The 20,685-nt window shown below is 36.3% G+C and overlaps 1 protein-coding gene across 3 annotated transcripts in view; it reads right to left on the reverse strand.

Annotated features, from left to right (window-relative positions):
* The window catches only part of FAM184A (family with sequence similarity 184 member A), a 122,071-nt gene that overhangs the window by 56,073 nt on the left and 45,313 nt on the right, over window positions 1-20,685 (reverse strand). For all 3 annotated transcript variants that reach the window (XM_072408825.1, XM_072408823.1, XM_072408824.1), the window contains exons 5-9: window positions 13,712-13,906; window positions 11,901-12,023; window positions 5,847-6,008; window positions 1,311-1,432; window positions 1,065-1,215 (exon numbers count right to left, since the gene is read on the reverse strand). In XM_072408825.1, coding sequence (XP_072264926.1) covers window positions 1,065-1,215; window positions 1,311-1,432; window positions 5,847-6,008; window positions 11,901-12,023; window positions 13,712-13,906 — 753 coding nt within the window. The remainder of the gene's footprint in view (window positions 1-1,064; window positions 1,216-1,310; window positions 1,433-5,846; window positions 6,009-11,900; window positions 12,024-13,711; window positions 13,907-20,685) is intronic.

A 20,685-nucleotide genomic window follows, 5' to 3' on the forward strand; every position in this document is an offset into this window, starting at 1 on the left:
CTCCCCTTTCACCTACTTCCCCCTAAAATAGAAAATTGTAAATGCATATGTTAAATGTGTACCTGTTTGTTTTACTGCATTTACATTTTTTTTTTTCAAAAGAACCAAAGCATCAGAATATGTGTTGAATTCTGCATATGAATGCATTATTGTACAGGTGCTAAAACATACATGCCTTGGTTCTTTTAGAAAAAACTTTAACAAATCGATGTATAGGTGTAGCATACAATTCAAACAAACCAAGGAAGAAAACCGGAAATGGCATAAATATGTTCAGGTAGATTAATTTAAACATAGCACATACAGAATGGATTCCTAACCAAAAGTGTAAAATGTTCAAATGCATAAACATGCATTATTCAGAGCAATAAACCAGACATATATATTAAACCATAAGAAGTCCAAAAAGTGTAAAAAAAATTTAGTTGGTCATTTTGATAAAACAACTAACATTTCTGTTATTTATGCAGACATTCACTATAGTATTCATAATCTGATCTTTGTACTGTAATTAGAGGATGTGGAGGTCAAACCCCCATCACTACATATCCCTGGTCATCAATTTACCAAGAACATACAGAGGACTGTTTTGTAAACAGCACCTGAACAAAACATTAACTTTTACACGTCAGATAATTCTTGTCAAATAATCGCCTCTGGGACGATATTGGACGAGAATATGGCCAGTGTACAGCGCTCGCTGCCCGTCGTTCCGTCGTTTGTCCTGGTGGATCCATGGATGACGAGCGACGAATGATTGTAATGAAAGTGAAGGGGAGAGAGGGCAGCGTTGTTTTCCTTCCTTTCCTCTCTGTATGCACAGCGCTTGTTCATGCATTGTACAGTCTTTTGTCGCTGGTCTTTCCAATGACAATTACTGCATGTGTGTACCAAGACTTAGTGCTGGTATACATATTTATAATCCAAATGTTATAAATATTATTTATTCAATGTGGTTAAATAAAAAAACAAAGTATTTTTAAAGTGATGAAAATAATTTCTAAACAAATACATCGTTTTCTTTCAATGTACTCGACACACTGCACCATACATATATGTGATACCTGATCTAGAAGGTCCTCTACTTTCTTTTGCCAGCTGTCCTTTGCTGTATTTATTTCTCTTTCTTTCAATTGCAAAAGCTGAGCCATTGCAGCCTTCTTGTCTTCTTCATGTTGTGTCCTCAGTTCTTCTCGTAGCTTACTGCATTCTTGCCTATGAACAAAAAAAAAACATGTATGGCATATATTTGGAATACAACAATCTGTGTTTGTTCACTTTTGTCATGAAGAATATTTTTCTTTCAATACCTAAGGGACTCAGTCCATTTTAGTTCAAGATCTCGTGCTACTTTGTCCTTCTTCAATCTTTCTTCTTCACGCATGTTAGAGATCAATGATTCATGGTCCTGTCTTTCCTTTTCCAGCTCCCCCTGAGAATTTAACAGAAATTCACATATATTTTATAGGCTGTAAACAAAATCCAAATTAAATAATGATTTTATGTTTATTATTTATATACAACATATAATAACATTTTCAGTGTGTAAATGATAAAAGCAATTATAGTGGTGGTATATAATCAAAGATGTATCCCAGGAAGCCACCTTACTTGTTCAGTTAATTGTTGAGGAAAAAATATTTTTTTGCACATTACATTACAATATAAATATTATTGATATTATGTTTTATATAGCACTAACATGTTACACTGTGTTATAAAAAGTACATAGTCATGTCATTTATAATAGTGGTCAGAGCTCTTCAAACTCAAATTCCAAGTTCAAATATCCCATGCACACAATGCCCTGCTTTATTAAAGCCTTCCAAGGGTGGAGAAAATAGACTATCATGGAAGTACCTGGATGATCCTGCAAAACCTGAAATGGATTTGCTCCAGGATTAAAACATTTTCCAGCTCATAGAAAATCATTTTTAAGAAATCGATTCCAGGTTTTCTGGACTATCCATGTTCACCAATGATAGTCTATCTTCTCTAGTCTTGGAGAGCCTAATAAATAAAAATGGCTCAAAGGGTGTAGAGTCCAAAGGGATACATTTTATAAAGATTTTAACTTTTCATTCCCCTGCTGTGTTTAGAATTTATTATATTTATATGGAGAGAACATACAAACCCTGTGCATATAGTATTCTGGTCCTCCAGTTTCTGTAAACCATGCTAGCCACTGAGCACCATGTTACCCATGAATAGCTCTAACCAGTCTGTAACCAACCAGATCAGCCAAGATTTCTTTCTTTCACAGGGTCTAACAAGTTATCCTTTCTCTACTTAAATCAAAAGAGTTATTATCCAGTGACACATTGTGTAAAATCTGAAAATAGTACAACTGTCCCCAACATAATTCAGCAATCTTTAGTGCAGAACCATTTCCTCTTTGTAAACCAATCCCCGTAAAGTAAGGGTGTCACAAATTATTAATTTATGTCATATTCATTTTTCCTAATCCTGCATGTAATCATTCTTTTAGAGAACTTTGTAGCGTTCTTGCACTAAGGTCCCCTGGAGGGAAAATGTCTAGCTTGCTAGCCAGAGGCACAGTGAATGTCTTTTGCTTTCCTCCCCCCTCCTACTCTCAATGCGACTTTTTCAGCTCTTAAAGACAAAAGCTTAATAAATATGCATTTTTCTATTCTCTAAGTCAGTGATTTTCAACCACTGTGCCGCGGCACACTAGTGTGCCATGAGAGATCTTCAGGTGTACCGTGAGAAATTATCCAATGTTGGTTAATTGGTGTGAAAATTATTTATTTACTGCAAATAATTTGTCTTCATTTGGCTATACCAGCAATGTATAGTGATAGGCAGAACAAAGAAGTACTCTTCCACTAGATGGCAGCAGGTAGCTAATTAATCTGTGACATTTTTGTTTAGTGGTGTTCCGTGGGATTTTTCTAATGTAAAATATATGCCACGATTTAGGAAAGGTTGGGAAACACTGCTCTAAGTAACTAGACCTCCTGGTCATGCTCTTGGTTTATTGTTGATTGTGACTAAGAACCAGCAAATGATGAGATATATTAGATTGATAAAAATGATTGTGTGCTTCAAAAGATTCAGGAATATGTAAACTCAGGAACAAAACTGTTATATGTTTTAGTTTACCAGTCTTTCGTGCCCTGTATACAAGGCACCGTTAACGAGCCAGATAGTTATTTCAGTGCTCAACCCAGAAATTTTTTTAAGCCGGGTGGGAAGAAACTTTAGGTGGGTGGCAGTCCTTGTATTGTGACCAAACTCTTTGGTAACCACCCAAAAACAGCCGGGTGGGTGCTAAAAAGTGCCGGGTGCGCCCAGCTAAAAGAGCCTGGGGAGAACCCTGGTTATTTTATCCCACCATTAAACCATGCCGAAAATATATATTCTATAAAAGTCTCTGAGCAGGTAGAAAGGAAGGTTTTACTACAGAAGAGGCATAGTATGTCTCTACTGAAATTAAAAAACCATGTTCCTGCAAATTTCTTTAAAATTAAAAATTTCTGTTTTGTAGACCAAGGTGTAGAAATAAGAAGTTAGTTGTTTTAGTTTACATACTTCATCAAAGTTAGTTCATTTTATAATACCTATTGTAATTGCTATATTTATGTATTTATGATAGTAATGATGATGGTAAATTGTATCTTTTCAATATTAAGAAAACATAACTTTAGTCTATAAAATAAATATATGGTAGGTATTTAACATAGCACAGTACTTGTATTTTGTCCAGTCTTTCCTGGGACTGCCATATATAACAGCCAGGTTGATAACCTGATTTTTCCATACAGTTAAGTAGTACAGCCAGTCTACATTTCTGCCCACAGTCTTCAAATGGACAATGAAGAAACAACATAGGGTTAATAAAGTTTCACTTCTTCTAACATTTGTTATCATGTCCTTTACAAGAATATCGTCAAGTAGCAGAAACTTTTTGGATGTAAAAAGTTTAACTGGAGATTGATATCAAGATAGATTCAGGTACTTATTTTAGTTCTATTTAAAAATACCTATAGAGTTTAACATTTAGGCATTACATCAATGCACTTTAAAACACATGCTTTAAAAAAGATTTCTGCAATGCATAGCTACAACACTGCTCTGTGCGTATTGTACAGTAGAGCCCTATTCTCAATGCACTGCATTGTGCAGTAGAGACAAATGCAAAAAAGCTCACCACAACATACCAAATACCATATTATTTACCATATTTTGCTCTGGTGTTCTACATTGCTAAAAAGGTTCATGTACATTGCTTTGTGTTGCCAACTTATTTATCACAAATGGGCTTCTTTAACAGCTAAAAATGGGCTTTCTTAATGGGCAAAAAGGATGTTAGGACACACACATGCAAAGGTGCGCTGAAGTGTGAATTCAGTCTCATTTCTTTAACTCAAAATATAACTGTATTGAATGTTTTTTTTCTCCAGGGAGCTCAACAATGCCTTTCCCTGTGTGTCTCCATTCTACTGTATATCTAGAAGAAACATAGAAAAGTATTTTCAAATATTAGCTTAGTTAAATTTGACTTATGCAAAGTCTGTGGATATAAAAGTTGAAACATGCTTTCTATCTGTAAGCTGGAAGTTTCAATTACATAACAAATAGTCTACAATAATACAAACTGTTTAGTAGTTAGCAGTTTTCACCCATTATGCCCTGTTGCACTTTTGATGACAGAAGACACTTCAAGCAGGAGGGCTAAGTTCCAGAATTATTAATATTGCGGTGTATCTATATATTAGGTGCAATGGTCACTAGTCATGACAGTTTATCAACATGCTGTTTGGGCCCTAAAAATTTCCCAGAGGCCCTTGATTCAGTCACAATGGAGACTAATATAAACCCTTTGGCTTCCCCACTGGCTCCTAATGTTCATTTTTCGAGGTTAATCAAATATCATTGGTTATTTTGCAAGCAATGATTTACATAATGCCAGATGAAGGATTCACTGGGCTTGTTAGCAAGATGTTTTCCTGTCCTTGGGGACAAATAACAAACAGAATGCAATGATCTTTGTGTAGGATAGAACAGCTCTAATGAAGCAGTCGGCTAGACTTCTGTGTGTTCTGCTGTTTCTTATCAGCACATACAACATACTCCCAGCTCACAATTGAGGATTATGGAATAAAATAACCTAGGAATTATTCATTAGCTGACATCTGATGTCTTGCTGAATCATGTGGATGCTATTATTTTAAAGTGAAAGGTTCACATTGTTGAACACAAAAGCACTGCATTTTGCATCTTTGTGAAGATGACCTACTCAAGGACATATTTTGTCTTTAAATGCTGTCCTGAAAACCAAATATAATGTAAATGAGCCCCAAATGCCTCTAAAGATGTTCAAATCAAATTAACAGATGCAAAAAGGACCCTTAATACTTAAAACAAACAGCATATTGGGCAAAAATATTACCATATTCAGCATTATTTTGCCAAAATCTCCCTAAAACAATTGACCAAATTAGAATTAATCAAAGAGATCCAACAAATTCTATTTCTAAATCAGACCCACGTCATTAATAGCATCCTCTGATTGTCTTGACTAATCCGGGGACTTTAAAAAAAAGAACAAATAATAATTACCTACTATATAGTTCTGAATCTGCAGTTAATCAGTTACAGAACCTCAAGGTGGGTTGCAGGTGCCTAAACGGAGGGAGCCTAAATGCCTTCCACATATCACCAGATTACAACCACCTACCATGCTGAATACAGTGTATATATATATGTATATATATATATATATATTTTTTTTTTTTTTTTGATGGTGATGTGACCACATACATTTTCATATTTGGCAGAAAGATGATTCCTTTGTATGGTGAAGAGAACAATGCTGCAGGTACCTGAACAGCAAACAGGGAATCGCTGGTCTCTCTCAGTCTTTCGCGTGTTATATCCAGCTCATTTTGAAGCCTGTTTTGAGCATCCTTCAGACTTGTAATATGACACTCAGCGGAGCCAAGTCCTTGTTCACTCTTCTTCACCAAGTCTTGCAGTCGGGAAATCTGTTTAAATGTAAATTTCAAACTTTAGGTTTCATTTAAAAAGACACAGAATTGCAGATTGCATTTTTAAAAAGGAATATCTATAACTATTACATTGTTTTGTGCTGTATGCTGTGCATAAAATAACTAATAAGGTAAATGAAACATAGTTATATAAGACCCCAATCAAAGGTGTTTTTTTGGTTGAGAAGGTATTCTGAATTTACTGAAAAATTTCTAGCCACTAAAACTGTGCACACACCATTTGTGTATCAGTGGCAAAAAACAGTATGGTAAGGTTTAGGTAAAATTGGACAGGCTTTACATGAAATGCAGAATTAAATTGTGGTGACCCATTATTTTTATGGTCCAGTATAAGTCAAGCAAGTTCCACTAGCAATGGTTCAAAAGAAAAATAAATAAATCAAACACTAAGTATTGCTTTACACTCCACATTAGATATATCACCAATATCACTGCATATAGTGCTCGGTGACCAACAAAACCAGTGTAACCCCTAAAAACAAAAAAAATAAATATTTTATATAATTTTGTTTTTGAGATTTTACAAATCTCTTTGGCACATGACCTACTTGCAAGGACTACAACATTAGTAGTTATATTAGTATGTGATTAGACTGAGAGACTAAAATATGGTGATAAGTACTTTAACTTTACTAGTAAAGTGTAAAATAAACAGCAAAAAAACAGTGTAAGCATTCAAAAGCTCAACTTGCCAGCACAGCAGAAGGCTCAACAAATGCCAAGTCTGCACTGTCAAATCCAGGAAGGGAATATCTCTTGTGGTCCAGAGAACACCTTCAGTCCTCTCCAGGTGCCTACATGTAAAACCCCACTGGGGAGTGCCTTTGAAGCAAGATATGTCTTTTAGCATGTTGTTTGCTCCAAAAGGGTTATGTTGCAAAGGCATTTGTACACTTTTAATTACAATAGGGTGAACTGCAAAATCAGGTACGCTACTATTTTGCTGTTTATTTAAAAAATGTTGGTAGTTTTCTGGAATATTTGCAAGACTGTCAGTGGGTTGCTCAGTCATACCTTTTTGCAGTAGCAGAATGTAGTGAGTGCCTCCTGGTGTGCATTCATACCTATACTGCATAGCATCTTGACTTATTTTTTAAAGAGAGACAGGAATGAGAAGTTTCAGGTGGTTAAATGAAGATTATTTTGGGAGAAGTTTAAAGGGAAACAGAGTATAAGTCTATGCGCAGTATCTAACATGGAACATGTTCACTGCAATGCATGAGGGATAGTATCAGGGACAGATCCCTCAGTGACACGCCCCCAGTGCAGACCTCAATGACAGACCTCAGCGCAAATTCCAGCCTAGACTCCCAGTTAGTTTCTCCTTTGAGGCTGGCTGTCAATATCACTTCCACTATACACCAACGAAATGAAATGAATGAAATTTTATTCACATCACTTTACATTGAATTACTATCCTCCAAAAAGGATTTTCTTTTTTCTCAAAAAAAATCTGAAGTTTTTACAGGACCCAAACACTGCAAGACTGTTAAAAGTTTCTTCACAACAATTTACCAACATGCTCCCACATTGACATCTGGGAAGGTTCCCATCCAAAGGTGGAGATTTGTACCATACCCCTTAATACCACTCAATACTCAATAAGGAACCGCTGCTATAATAACCCTAACAGGAATTATCACCAGACCAACCAAATATTTGTATAATCAGGGCACCCTAGAAGCATTGAATATATCCAGCCATCCTATACTTTAACACTTAAGTACCCAGTGTTTCAACTTTCTCTGTAAATGTTACTTCATGTAACCAACCATTACTTAATACCAACTTTGTTCTCCAAACTCCCTGAGGAAGCCTTTGAGCGAAACATGTTGGGAGTTGAGACAGGGTTTGCAATGGTTATTATATTCCTATGTGATATGTGAACATGGGCTTATCAGACACTAACTAGCATAGGAGGACTATGTTCAGTTGAGAAATGTAAAAAACCTTTTTGAAGTAAATTACATTGTTTGTTTAAATAATCTTGCCAAAGTCTTTCTTCTTTCTCTTGACATATTAACATTTTAGGTTTGGCAACTGTATCTTTGTTTATATGAGACTTGACTCTCCTTTTAGTTAACTACCTCCTATTTATCTAGACTCCCAGTGACAAACCTCAGTAACAAATCCCCAATTCAGAGCTAGGTAAAAGACCCCCAGTAAAGACCTCAAAACAGACCCCTAATGCAGTCTTCAGTAACAGATCACAAGCACAGAGCTCAGTAATAGGCTTCCAGAGATGAATAGGAAACACCTTTCTTTGAAGTGTGTGTATCCACACTGCTGCTATCTTCCTTTGACTCTTCTCTCTGACGGAACTACACAGAGTTTATTAGGCAGGAAGTCACTCCAGCCATAGACCCTGCACAAAGCAGCAACTAAGCACAGGTGAAAGGGAAGTGTTCTTCCAAATGGCTGTGTATCCATGAAATATGAGGATTGCGTTGTTGACCATGAGTTGGGGTATGGTACTGGCCTCAGTAAGAAGCCCCTAGTGGTCAGAAAAACAATTAAGTTTCTTTACTAAACATTGCCCAATTTTGATGTAACATTTTATTCTTTATGCAGTCACTATTCAATAAAAAATATGAATCAAGTGTAGTTTATCTGTAAAGTAATTTAAAGTTTTAAAGCTTTTTTTCAAATTAAATATCTGTATATACGTTAAAGAAGCATTGGGCCCCAGTGCAATTTTTTGACAAGGCCCCATGCCCCTATTGGTCCTCTGAAACAACAAGTCAAGATGTAATTGTGACATTTGGAACCCTGTTTTTCCACCACTAGAAAATGTTCCGAAATATGGGCAACTGGCAGCCTTACACCGTGTTCAGAAAGCTCATTTGATATAGGTTCAAAAAATGGGTAGATAGTGTGTCTCTACAGTATGATTTTCCCTGATATAACTAGTTCTAAATGAATACGATATACTTTTACAATTATATTTATGTGACTGGCTATTATTACGGGGTGTTTCTCTATGCTTCTGTGATGAATGCTATGTTATATTCCCTTCATGGGTCATGTCAAGATGAAAATGTTATAAAACAAAGGTGTTTATTGATGCAATAGCTTTCAATAGCAATATTGATGCAATAGCAATAGCAAAGGGATAACCACCCATGCTCAAGCAATGAAAGAGATGTACCCAAAGTACTGTTTTCAGTTATGCTATAATCACAGGAGCTCAGGAAAGCAGTGAATCATAGCAGCAAAGTCAAAAAGCTAAAAGGCAAGCATTATGGTAGATTTATTCATACTGAGGACAATAGTTTCCTTCTCCAAGGCAATGAATTCTGAAAACGAAAAATGTCTTTTGTCTGCTTACAAGAAAATAGAATGTAATTTAAAAAAGTGCAATGATAATGAATATCTGGCTAAATAGATTTCCTTGGAATACAGCAGTTAATAGCATCTCATGTTGTTAGATAAGCCTGTAATATAAGCATAAATTCTTTATACATATTTTGCCTTTCCTTTCTGATGCATAAAAAGCACACACACGTATAAATAAATATAAATATATATATATATATACACACACACACACACACACACAGTGGCTTCAGAAAATTTTCACTTTTTTCCTGTTTGCTATGTTGCAGCCTGACGCCTACAACTGTGTAAATTTAATAAAACGAAAAAAACTGAAATATCACATATCAGAAGTATTTAGACCTTTTGCAAAAACACTTGAAATTTTAGCTCAGGTGCCTCCCATTTCCCTGGATCGCTGCTGAGATGTTTCTGCATCTTGACTGTAGTTCGCCCACGGGCATGATTTGGCACACACCTTCCTTTCGAAGGTCTCATAGCTGACGGTGCATATCAAAGCAAAAACTAAGTCATGGGGTCAAAAGGAACTGCCTGCAGAGCACAGATAGGATTGTTGCACAGATCTGGGTAAAAAAAAAATCTGCTGCACTGAAAGTCCTCTAAAGAGCACAGTGGCCTCCATAACTCTCAAATGAAAGTTTGGCACAACCAAGACTCCTCCAAGAGCTGGTCGCCCAACCAAACTGAGCAACGGAGGGAAAAGGGGCTTAGTGAGATAGATGACCAAGGACCCAATGGTCACGCTGACTGAGCTCCAGAGATCCTGTGTGGAGATGGGAGTGAGTTACAAAAGCACAACCATATCTGCAGTCCTCCCTCAATTTGGGCTTTGGAGTGGCTAAATGGAAGCCTCTCCTCCCTTGAAGTTTGCAAAAAAGCACCTGAAGGACTCTCAGACTGTGAGGAACAAGAATCTCTGGTCTAAAAAACCAAGACTGAACTTGATTCTAAATGTTATGTCCTGAGGAAATCAAACACCGCTCATCACCTGCCCAATACTATCCCAACAGTGAAAAATGGTGGTGGCAAAACCATGCTGTGGGGCAGTTTTTCAGAGCAGGGACTCTGGTCAGGGTTGAGGGAAAGCTGAATGGAGCAAAGTACAGAGATATCCACAATGAAAACCTGATCCACAGTGCTGAGGAACACACACTGGGCCAAAGGTTTACACTTCAACATTACAATGACCCAAAGCACACAGTGAAAACAACACAGGAGTGGCTTTTGGAACATCTCTGATGCAATAAAAACCCTTGTTGCACGGATAACCTGCTGGTCCGGGGTAGAAAAAAATTGCTAAAAGCGGTAACACCGAGTCTCTCTCGGGGTAGGTAAACCTGACGTCAGTGCGTGTGTACGTTGCCGGCGGGGCGGGGCAGGAAATTCAAAATCCATGTGTATTGCATTCAATACAAAATAACTGTATTGAGTGCAATACATTGAATTTATATGTATAAAATCAGTATATTGTTTTCAAGAACATTTATTTTACAGTATATATATTAGTATGAGTATAATATGTATTTTGACATAAATAACCGGAAAGAAATGAACCGCTAGGGAGGATAAAGTCCAGATCAGTAACAGGACAAAAGTTTTTTGGTTATTTAGGCAGCATCATTTACAGGTCCTGGTAATTTAGTGCCTCCACCTGCTAAAGGCCCCAAAGAGGCTTACCCATATGCCTCCCCTTTTTTGTACACTGATGCCATTATGTACATAATCTATTACATATCCCAAAATGTAAAAATACACAGTCTGAGGCATGCAACCTAATTCAAATGAGAAAATCCCCTTTTTTTTCTCAGATATAAAATAACTTTTATTATTCAGTCTTGATTTTTGGATCTTTGATGTGATGGGAAATACTAATGAGTAAAAGATTTAGGTAAAATGAATTGTAGATGCAAGGCCAAGCCTCTACCCAGAGGAACATACACTTTACCCAGAGGAAAATACCAACCTGCATTTACTTTACCTAACTTTTGCTGATAAATAATATAAGGCTTTATAAGCAAGCACAACTGTGCTCTATGCAAAACTGTCAATGTACAGTATGCTTGTTGATTCTAATAAACCCTCTGATGCTTGAATGTAATTGTGTGTAATCATGTTTGAATGAAAGGCCTTTTGATAAGGTTTTAAAAAGCTTTTGAGAAAAAAAAACAGGTTATAGTAGGGAAGACAAAATTAACTAATCCATTTAACAAAGACATCACTTTAGTAAATAGGGAAATTAAATATCCATCATAAAACAAAACAATTATCCACTGCAACCAAGTGTGAATAAAATTCTATTTGTTTAAAAATACAGCCTAATAATACTGTTTTTGCATTTGCCTGTCCGAGGCTTTTTAGCCCATTGGTTTAAAGCATACCACAGCATCTAATAAACAGAGTTACAGATAAATGAAAAATCTGGTTCATGTGTACAAAAGAGCAGGTTAAGGGTGTACATGATACAAGTCCCTTTTGTTTTAATGCAGTATACAAAAAAACTTTAAGGAAAAATCAGAACTGGGCTGGCTTTACCTCTTGATTGGCATTTGTCAGCTTGCTTGTTAGTTCTTCCTTAAGCGTCTCTAGTTGTTGCTTCAGTTGATTCTTATCCTCTTCTAGTTCCTGTTTTTCCTTTTCATATTGCTGTTGGAGCTCCTAATGCAGAAGATACCCAAAATATTGTTTACAGAACATGATTGTGTTATTATTATCTTGTCTAAAATCCTGTCAGAAATCCAAGCTTAACTAAAGTAAGATTGAAAGTATTCTCGGAACATTTGCTATTTCAAGTAACTGACAAATATGTCAGATGTAAAGGTAGACCCAAGGTATTTTTCATGTTAATGGTTATAAAAATGAGTAAGCTACATTCTAAGGCCAATTATTCTGTACTCAATCTTTTTTATCTGTGTTCTGCAGTTGACACTCCAGACCTAAATAATTAACTCTTATCTTTAGGAATAAAGGGTCTTGCTCTTTTATGGATTCCATCCTCTTTCTAGAAGGTCCAACCTAATTTCCTATTCAAACTACAGTTTCTCTCTGACTGTTGGGGTACCTAGGGGCTCTGTCCCTGGTGCCCTATTCCCATCTATATGCACAATCTAGGGCAACTACCGTAATAAATACATTTGGATTATAATACCACTTATATGCAGATGACATACAACTCTCTCTTAAACATATGACCTTTTTACACTTTTATCCCATAACTGCCTTTCTATTATTTTCCATTTCACAACCCACTTATTTTCATAAATTAGGAATAAACGTTGATGACATTCCTGAAAGCACATGTTGCACACTATTTAGGGGTAATATTCAACTCTGCTCTATTATTTTTTTCACACAATAAATCTCTAACTCCTTCATCATTTTCATCTCAAATGTATACTGTATCTCAAATTGACACAAAATGCTGGCACTAACTCTAACATTCTACTACATGGAGACTAGCACCTCCTCAATCCATACTGAAATCTGCTTCTCTAATTATCCATCTCTTTCTTCTCCTCAACCTCTAAATCTCTATTCCAAACCAATCACTGGATGGCAATTACCCAAAGGATCCAGTATAAGTCCCTCTCTCTAACCTACAAGCTCACCACAATCCATCTACTCACTAATTTCCAGATACCACCCAATCACAACCTCGGCTCTGCACACAACCTTCCTAGTTATACCACTGCAATAACCTCCGAACATTTATGTATACAAAGCTTCTTTTAAGATCCTCTCCTCCTCTGGGATTGACTGTTTGTTTCCAACCCTTTAAAACTTTAAAACTCAGCTTTCCAAGTACACATACAATTTAACCCAATGCTCTATGAAATGGGCATCCAAAATATGCTCATAATTTATAGCAATACATTTTTTTTATTTCTCTTGGTTTACCATCATTTACCATTCAGAACTGTATTCTCTACCAGATGCATAGTTTACTTAAGCTGTAGATTACATGCTCTATAACAAGAATTGTCTTTAAACCATATCTTTGGTTATGATATTACTTTCCAGTGTTACCAGTATTGAAAACACCTTGCCTATTCATTAAGTGCAGTCCAGTGCATCAGACAATATTAAGGTACAAAATGCAGTAAGTTAAATAAGTCATCCTGATAGACTTTTACTGGCTCAAATTTGATTGTTTGCTGTAGGGTATTGCACATTACCATAGATAATTGCACTATCCTGCTGAACATACCAACAAATGGTAAAATGTATCTGACTAATGATAATTCCCTTTTAACTTGCAGCTGAAACCATTAAAACATACATTTTACTGCTAGCTTAGAAACAGTGGCATGAAATTAAGTGTTGTATCTGCATTCCCAGTGACTCACCATCTGTAGTTTCTTCTCCTTATTTGTAGAGCTTTGTGCTGCCTCAAGCGCTGCTTGATGTTTCCATGACATCTCTTCTAACATCTTTGCATGAGCTTCTTTTAGCTGTATCGTCTCCTCCTCAAATTTGATGCGCAGGTTAATCAGTTCTTTCTCATAGCATTCGCGTTGGGTCTGCTTCGCTTCATTGATCTTCTGTAAAGAAGAAGACAAAACAAACACTTTATGCAAGTACTTGTCCTTAGATCAGTTTTCAGACCCATCAATCAGTTTAAAAAAAAACACTTTTTTTCCTAATTCTGTTCTCTTTCCTTAAATTTATAGACATATAAATTAAACTTTAATTTTGATTCAGCATCTGTGATATATTAACAAACAGGAGGAAAATTTGACAGTTATTAAGCTTGGAATGTCAGGTTAAATCCTCAGTTCTCTAATTCTCCTTCAGGTATTTCAAACAGAAATATAAATTTTCATATTAGATAAATGCCAGCAGACATGTCTTATTAGCCCAGCTATAGAACAGTTTGAAATGCTTGACTTTTCCAGGTATTTACATCTTTCATCCTTTATTCAAATGATTTATGAACATCATATCACCATAAATAAATAACACAAATCATAAATTTAAATTAAACAAATGGAGCCTCCAACCGATTAAACGCAATTAATATGCATCAGTCCCTGTTCTGTCATGGGTGCCACCATCTTCTTCTTTCATCTCTTTCTCGTTCCTCTCTTTGGCCATTTAGACTGGTCTTGCCAGGATCACAAAATTCCCATGCACGCTAGAGTTCATTTAGTTGTCCACTGCTGCAAAAGCCGAGATGTGTCGGGAATGTCGGTAACCAACGTGATTTTGATCGCGCACACAATCGGGCAGGTAATTTCAGGTGGGACATTGCCTGTCCACTTTAAGCACAACCTTTCATTAGAAGTCCCGATGACTAAACCAAAATTTATTTTATACATATGAGATGAACCAATTCCCTTAAAAAGACAAATATGCTTGGAAATGATAAGGGTAAAAGAGGACAGAATGTTTACAGATAAAGTAGGTAATTAGAATCACAGAAAATTGTGTATTTGTGAATACTCAAATAGATTATTCTTGTGAAAGACTGTGGTTGTCTGTAAGGGAATGAAGTTTTATCTTTGTTTCAACGTTGCCAAGGGTACTTGTTCTTACAGCTTTAAAACACATATTGTATGCTACTAGGCAATCAGTTTACCATACTTTAGAATAGTATGGAATTCCTAGTTGTTTGGACAATTTTTTATTAGTTTCCATGAAGAGAAGTATACTAATACATTCTGTTACAACACATCTCTTTACATCTCTTCTATGAAAATCACCCTTATTCTATTTTACTTACACCTAAAATAGGTTGGGGTTATTCTACCCTTTGAACCACACCAGAGGTGAAGTAGATGTTTATGTCATTGATAGCTAGACACTACGGTTAATTGTGATAGCCAACCTGCAGGGCTACTTGAAGATTGCAGTGAGAAAAAACAACTAGCGCAAACTAAGTACATACCATAACATCCTATTATATTGTGAGCCTATGCCTACAGGTATTTCCTGTAACATTTACTAATAATCCTATTCTTTATATATAAAACTTTGTGAAAAGTCAGCTGAGCACATGCTAGCACTACACATGACTACCTACTGAAGCCTTTACAAAAAATGACAAGGAGAATCAAGATGAAAGTTATCACAACGGAATGATTTTAGCCTGTATGACCCATTTCAGTCAGCAATGATAAATAGGGGAGGGAGATCATCAAGGCAGATTATAAATATGTTTGGCCTTGGTCCAACATGCTGGCAAATGCCTCAAACAAATTTACATGTTGGACTTTGCAAGAAATATGGTTGGCAGCCAGTAACTTATTTTCTATCTTGTTAAATATTTAATATTGTAATGCAAACTATTTTGGAAATTATGCATTAACTCTCCTCTTCACATATTTTTGGTAAAGCTTGGTTATATAAGAAATATAACTTTCTTTAAAATCAAGTGCCCTAATGGCTATGGGTTAGTTACCTGTAAGATATGACACATTTTGGTGACAAGAAATGAAACATTTTTAGCTATGCATAGCATGCAGTTAAACCAATTCATGTTGACTGATATAACAATATTGTGGTAAAAGTTGAAAAAAGGCTTTGATTTCCAGTAAACTGGATTTACTGCTAATTAAAATATCTAGTGGTATTTACATTTCTGGGGATGTTTGAAACCAGGGGAATCCCATATTATGGCAATATAAAAATCCTGAGCACATTATGTTAGATAAGAGATAACTGAAAGTTAGGTGACCAGGGTAAATGTCTAGCTAAGTAATGTATGGTGGTACACTAACAAAAGAAATCTGAAAGTCGGAAGGAGAATGCCTAGATAACCCTATTAATATTGTATGTGATAAATTGTAATGGCTTCTGGATAACTCCAAGCTTTGCATATGGAGAACAAAGAGTCTGCACTGCAATCTCCTAACCTGCATTCAAATTAACTATGGGTTGATTTATTAAGGGAGTTTGGGCCTTTCAATTAGCAAAGTTGACTCTTTTTTTAAAGCCCAAATGTAATCTTTCTGTTTCTTTATTATTCTATATTGGTTTATGTCCTTTTTTTAACTGATGATGAAAAGGTGAATGCCATATTTCCATTCTTACTTTTGGACATACACTTCCTGATCCTCCGGTTCAATGTTTTAACCTGGCATAGATGAGTATGTACCATGGGCCTCATCACAAGTGTTTTCTTTTGGACTTGTTTTGCCGAGGAAGCTGAAGAGGGGAATGATCAGGTCTGTTAGATTACTGGTTGTGTTTGGGTAAACTCTGGACTATTTGGAATGCACATTGCTATTTAATCTTACCAGGCATTTGTTCTAGAAGGAAATTAAAGGTAAGGATAAGAAAATGAAAGGTACATTGTTTATCTTTCAAACTGAATATCAACTTGATAGCAAATAGATTTTATTAGCTATCAATGTTTTGAAACATAACTCCAGAAAAATATCTAAATACACACTACATGAAATTCATATATGGCGCTGCTTTACCTGCCAAGGGATTTGCAATTCTTTCCATCTATTCTAGCTTACACATCTATGCCACACAACACAGCCCTATCTGGTGAGAGAGGAGACCTGACTTTTCTCTGCAGCAGTTCAGTAACATCTACAGGTCTTATGTATCCCCCACCACATGACAGGATAAGTAACAGGCATAGCAGCATACTGGTGGGCTCATCTCTCTGTGGCTCTGCATTCTCTTTCTAACAGCAAGCTTCCTGTAGTACACACAACGTATTGGTTCTTTATACTAATTATACAGGGACTGCAAAATGCCAAGCTCTGGTATATAGGGACTGGAATACACCAATGCCAAGTTAAACACAGGTTAAATCTATAAATATACATGAAACGGTGTATTAAAAAAACAGGAAAGCATTACTGTATGTCTTTGAATTCTAACTGGAATTCAGCTATTAACAAAAAAAATCTATGGTTAATGAGCTAGTATTTTATTAATTTGTTTGCTATGTAACTTTATGATAAAGCTTATCAAAGTTATCTTACCTCTACAAGTGGTCTGTAAATTAATATCATGCCTTATTATAAACAGAAGTCTATGTGCTAATTTTTAATTAGCACTGTGGTCAACTTCGTTTGCATAACTGCCAGCACGGTTGGCTCAGTGGTTAGCACTCTTGCCTTTGCAGCACTAAGTCACAGGTTTATATTCTGGGCAGGATGATATCTGAAAGGAATTTGTATGTTCTACCTGTGTCTGCGTAGAATTCCTCCAGGTACTCTAGTTTCCCGCCACATCCCAAAAACATGCAGTAAAGATAATCGGCTTTCCCCAAAAAAGGAGTAGCCCTTAGACTACGTTAAACATTTATTAGTTAAACATCAAACTGGTAATATAGTTTTACTTGATCAGCCCTCTCCTCTGGCAGTACAAATAGAACTGGTTAAGAAGCTATGTTTACTGATCCCTATTCATAATTCTCTAAGAAGCTTCAGTGTTCTTAGGATATTTATATCAGATGTCAAGATCTGGCACCTGTGTGTATTAATAACGTAAGATAATCATAAAACAGGAAAAGTAATTAGGCTGTATCATAAAGTCATGTCCATCTTTAAAATGCAGTCAGCCTACAAAAATGTAGAGATGTTAAAGCACATCTAAGAACTGCCACAAAGTATTGTGTGATACATGGTGCGCTGTGCTCCCTATTCGCCTGCCTAATCTAGTAAGTGTATGCATTAAAACATTCTAAATTATTAAATGCGATAATAACAAGAGACACATAAAATTAATTCACTCAACTATTTTAGTAATTAGTGTGTGAGCATTTCCTAATAACTATACTGACTGGTTTGTTCTGAAAGCAAAAGCTGATTTATTGTCAGTGGAATTTTACAAAGCAGAGATTTCTCACTAATTGATGGTATGTTCCATCATTTATAACATAGTAATCGTACATTTTAACATTTTATTACATTGACATATACAGCAAAAAACATACGTCACATAAGTCTCCTGCACAGAAGGTTGCTCAGTAGCCTAGCAGGAAAAAAAGGACGTGATGGCAAGATTACAAGCCTGAAAGATGATGGGTTAGAAACCTTTCTGTCACAGTGGATTTCTCCAGTGATTAAGCTGTCAGTCAGATAGAAAGCAACATCTATATGTCACTGGGTAGGAAGTTTTCAGAGAGTGAATGACGCTACAGGGTTACCACTTGGGCAACAGGAAAATTAGTGCATGCTCAGCTGCCTAATAGATAAAAATGAAAATGTTTTATATACACACAAATACATACATTTTTCTGGTGGGTTTATTTTTGGAGGATCAGAATTGATGTATCAGAACTATGTAAAATGAAATCTATATGACTAGGTTTTTATAATCATTATTAATTATACAATAATTCCTATAATGCAGTTACATAAATATTTTTTAAACTCTTTAGTTCTTCATTTCACAAAATGTAAACCATAATGGACACATATTAGACAATTTGTACACACCAGGCCATCACACCTACCTAAATGGTTAAATGTAAATGGTGGATATCCCTCCAAATTTAAGAGTTCAGGAGTTTCCAATGAAGATTACAATTAATGCCACAGCAAAAAAAAAGTTATAGAAAACTGCAGGCTTCCAACCTTGTAGCAAATGCCTTAGCTTCTCCCCTCGTTGTAATTGCTCTTCTTTCTGCTTGTCCCCACTGTCAGTTCTATCTCACTATCCAAAGCCACCAGTCTACTGCCCAAAATCATTTTTTGCCAACATCATGAATTAAATCAGTACTATTTCTAGATTCCTAGGTAGTAGGATGGTGTCAGGCTTCTATTTATAATAATGGGAGCTGCTGACATAGGTGGAATACTTAAGAGGCATTTGGTATCAGGTAGGTGTAAGTGGTTGGCAACACTGATTATGAGGTGGAGGGGAGAGGGGGATGCAATCGCAGTTAATGCAGGGAGAGATGGAATGGGGCAGGGGAACAATAATATTTGCAAGACAGGGCCACATAGTAACAGTATATACATGAATTGGCCACAGGGGGACTCTAATTAGGGGAGGGGCCACAGGCTGGATACTATTAACAAAGATAAGGAAATGGGGAGACACTTAAAGGGGAGAACACTATAATTATTAGGGAAGGGGCCAATAATACCAAATTAATTTTTACATGTCTATTATCAGGGTATTTTGCATGCTGTGTAATGGGGATAGGAGTATAGACTTTTGTGGGTGGGACTTAGGCTGACAGTTTTTCCATGCCTATAGGCTCTTAAAATGAAAATCTGAACTAGGAAATATTAAAATATTGCACTTTGTAACTACAAAAATGTATACGATGTTCTTCCATTTTTACTTTTATAGCAAAGGATCACAAATCAAACCAGAAAGTTTATGTAGGATAGTTGGAATATTAAAAATGTGTCAAATAGTAGCAGTTGCAGGACAGAAGTGTGCAAAACCCTGCTGTTTCTAATAATTTCTACTTCCAGTGTGATAAACTGAGCTTTAAAGAGGACCTATCAAAAAGCAAATTTATTATAAATAGCAAAGGTTTGACAATACTTTTCTTTGAACCCAAGACTATAGTTGTTGCAAAGCAACAACATCAATACCACAAAGCCAAATTAGGCTTCATGGCTTTGCAAGTGATCAAAAAAACCTGAGAATGGAGGCTTTTATTACAGGGTTTTCACTTAAAGCGTACCTAAACTCAACATTTTTACTTTACATAGAAGGGTAGATAACCCTTCTAAATAAAGTAAAAATGTTGTTTTTTTTTTAAGTGCAACAACCTTTTTAAATAACAAAAAAAGGGTGCAGCACTGCCCCTTTTAAGTCTTGATCGCATGGGAGCATCATGCATCCCGGGATTCTCTGGTTGCTCAAGGGCTAAGGGCATGTGCTAAGGGCATGCACAGAAGGGACATTTTTCCACCAAGGGAAAAGAGATGCTGATCTCGCGCATGCGCAGTGAGATCAGCTCTTTTTTTTCCCCTTTACATGTGCTTTGTCATCTGATCTTGCACCTGCGCAGTGCCAGATTGGGTGACGTTGAAAGAAGACAAGAAAAAGACACCTGGCGCTTCCTCCTTGCCGGGATAAAGAGGATATCCAGGACGACGTGTGACCAGATCGAGGGAAGGACCAGCGTCATCAAGGGATCTGCGAGATTTAAAGTATGTGTCATTTTTTTATTTTTAGTTTAGTTCTGCTTTAAGTACAAGTTTCCTCCCACCTCTGGGCAAATTAGTGAGTTGTAGTGGTAAATTGGGAGGGGGGGGGGCATAAATATCTTTAAAGCATGACATAGGTGTAAACTGGTTGTTCAGGCCTTCCTTAACATTGAACTCATTGAAAGCAGGATCTTCTCATTGCAATGACTGAACTGAATCTGAAAGCCCTCCACCACATCGTG

Source organism: Pyxicephalus adspersus, chromosome 4, assembly GCF_032062135.1.
Source record: "Pyxicephalus adspersus chromosome 4, UCB_Pads_2.0, whole genome shotgun sequence".
In the NCBI taxonomy this organism is placed as follows: domain Eukaryota; kingdom Metazoa; phylum Chordata; class Amphibia; order Anura; family Pyxicephalidae; genus Pyxicephalus; species Pyxicephalus adspersus.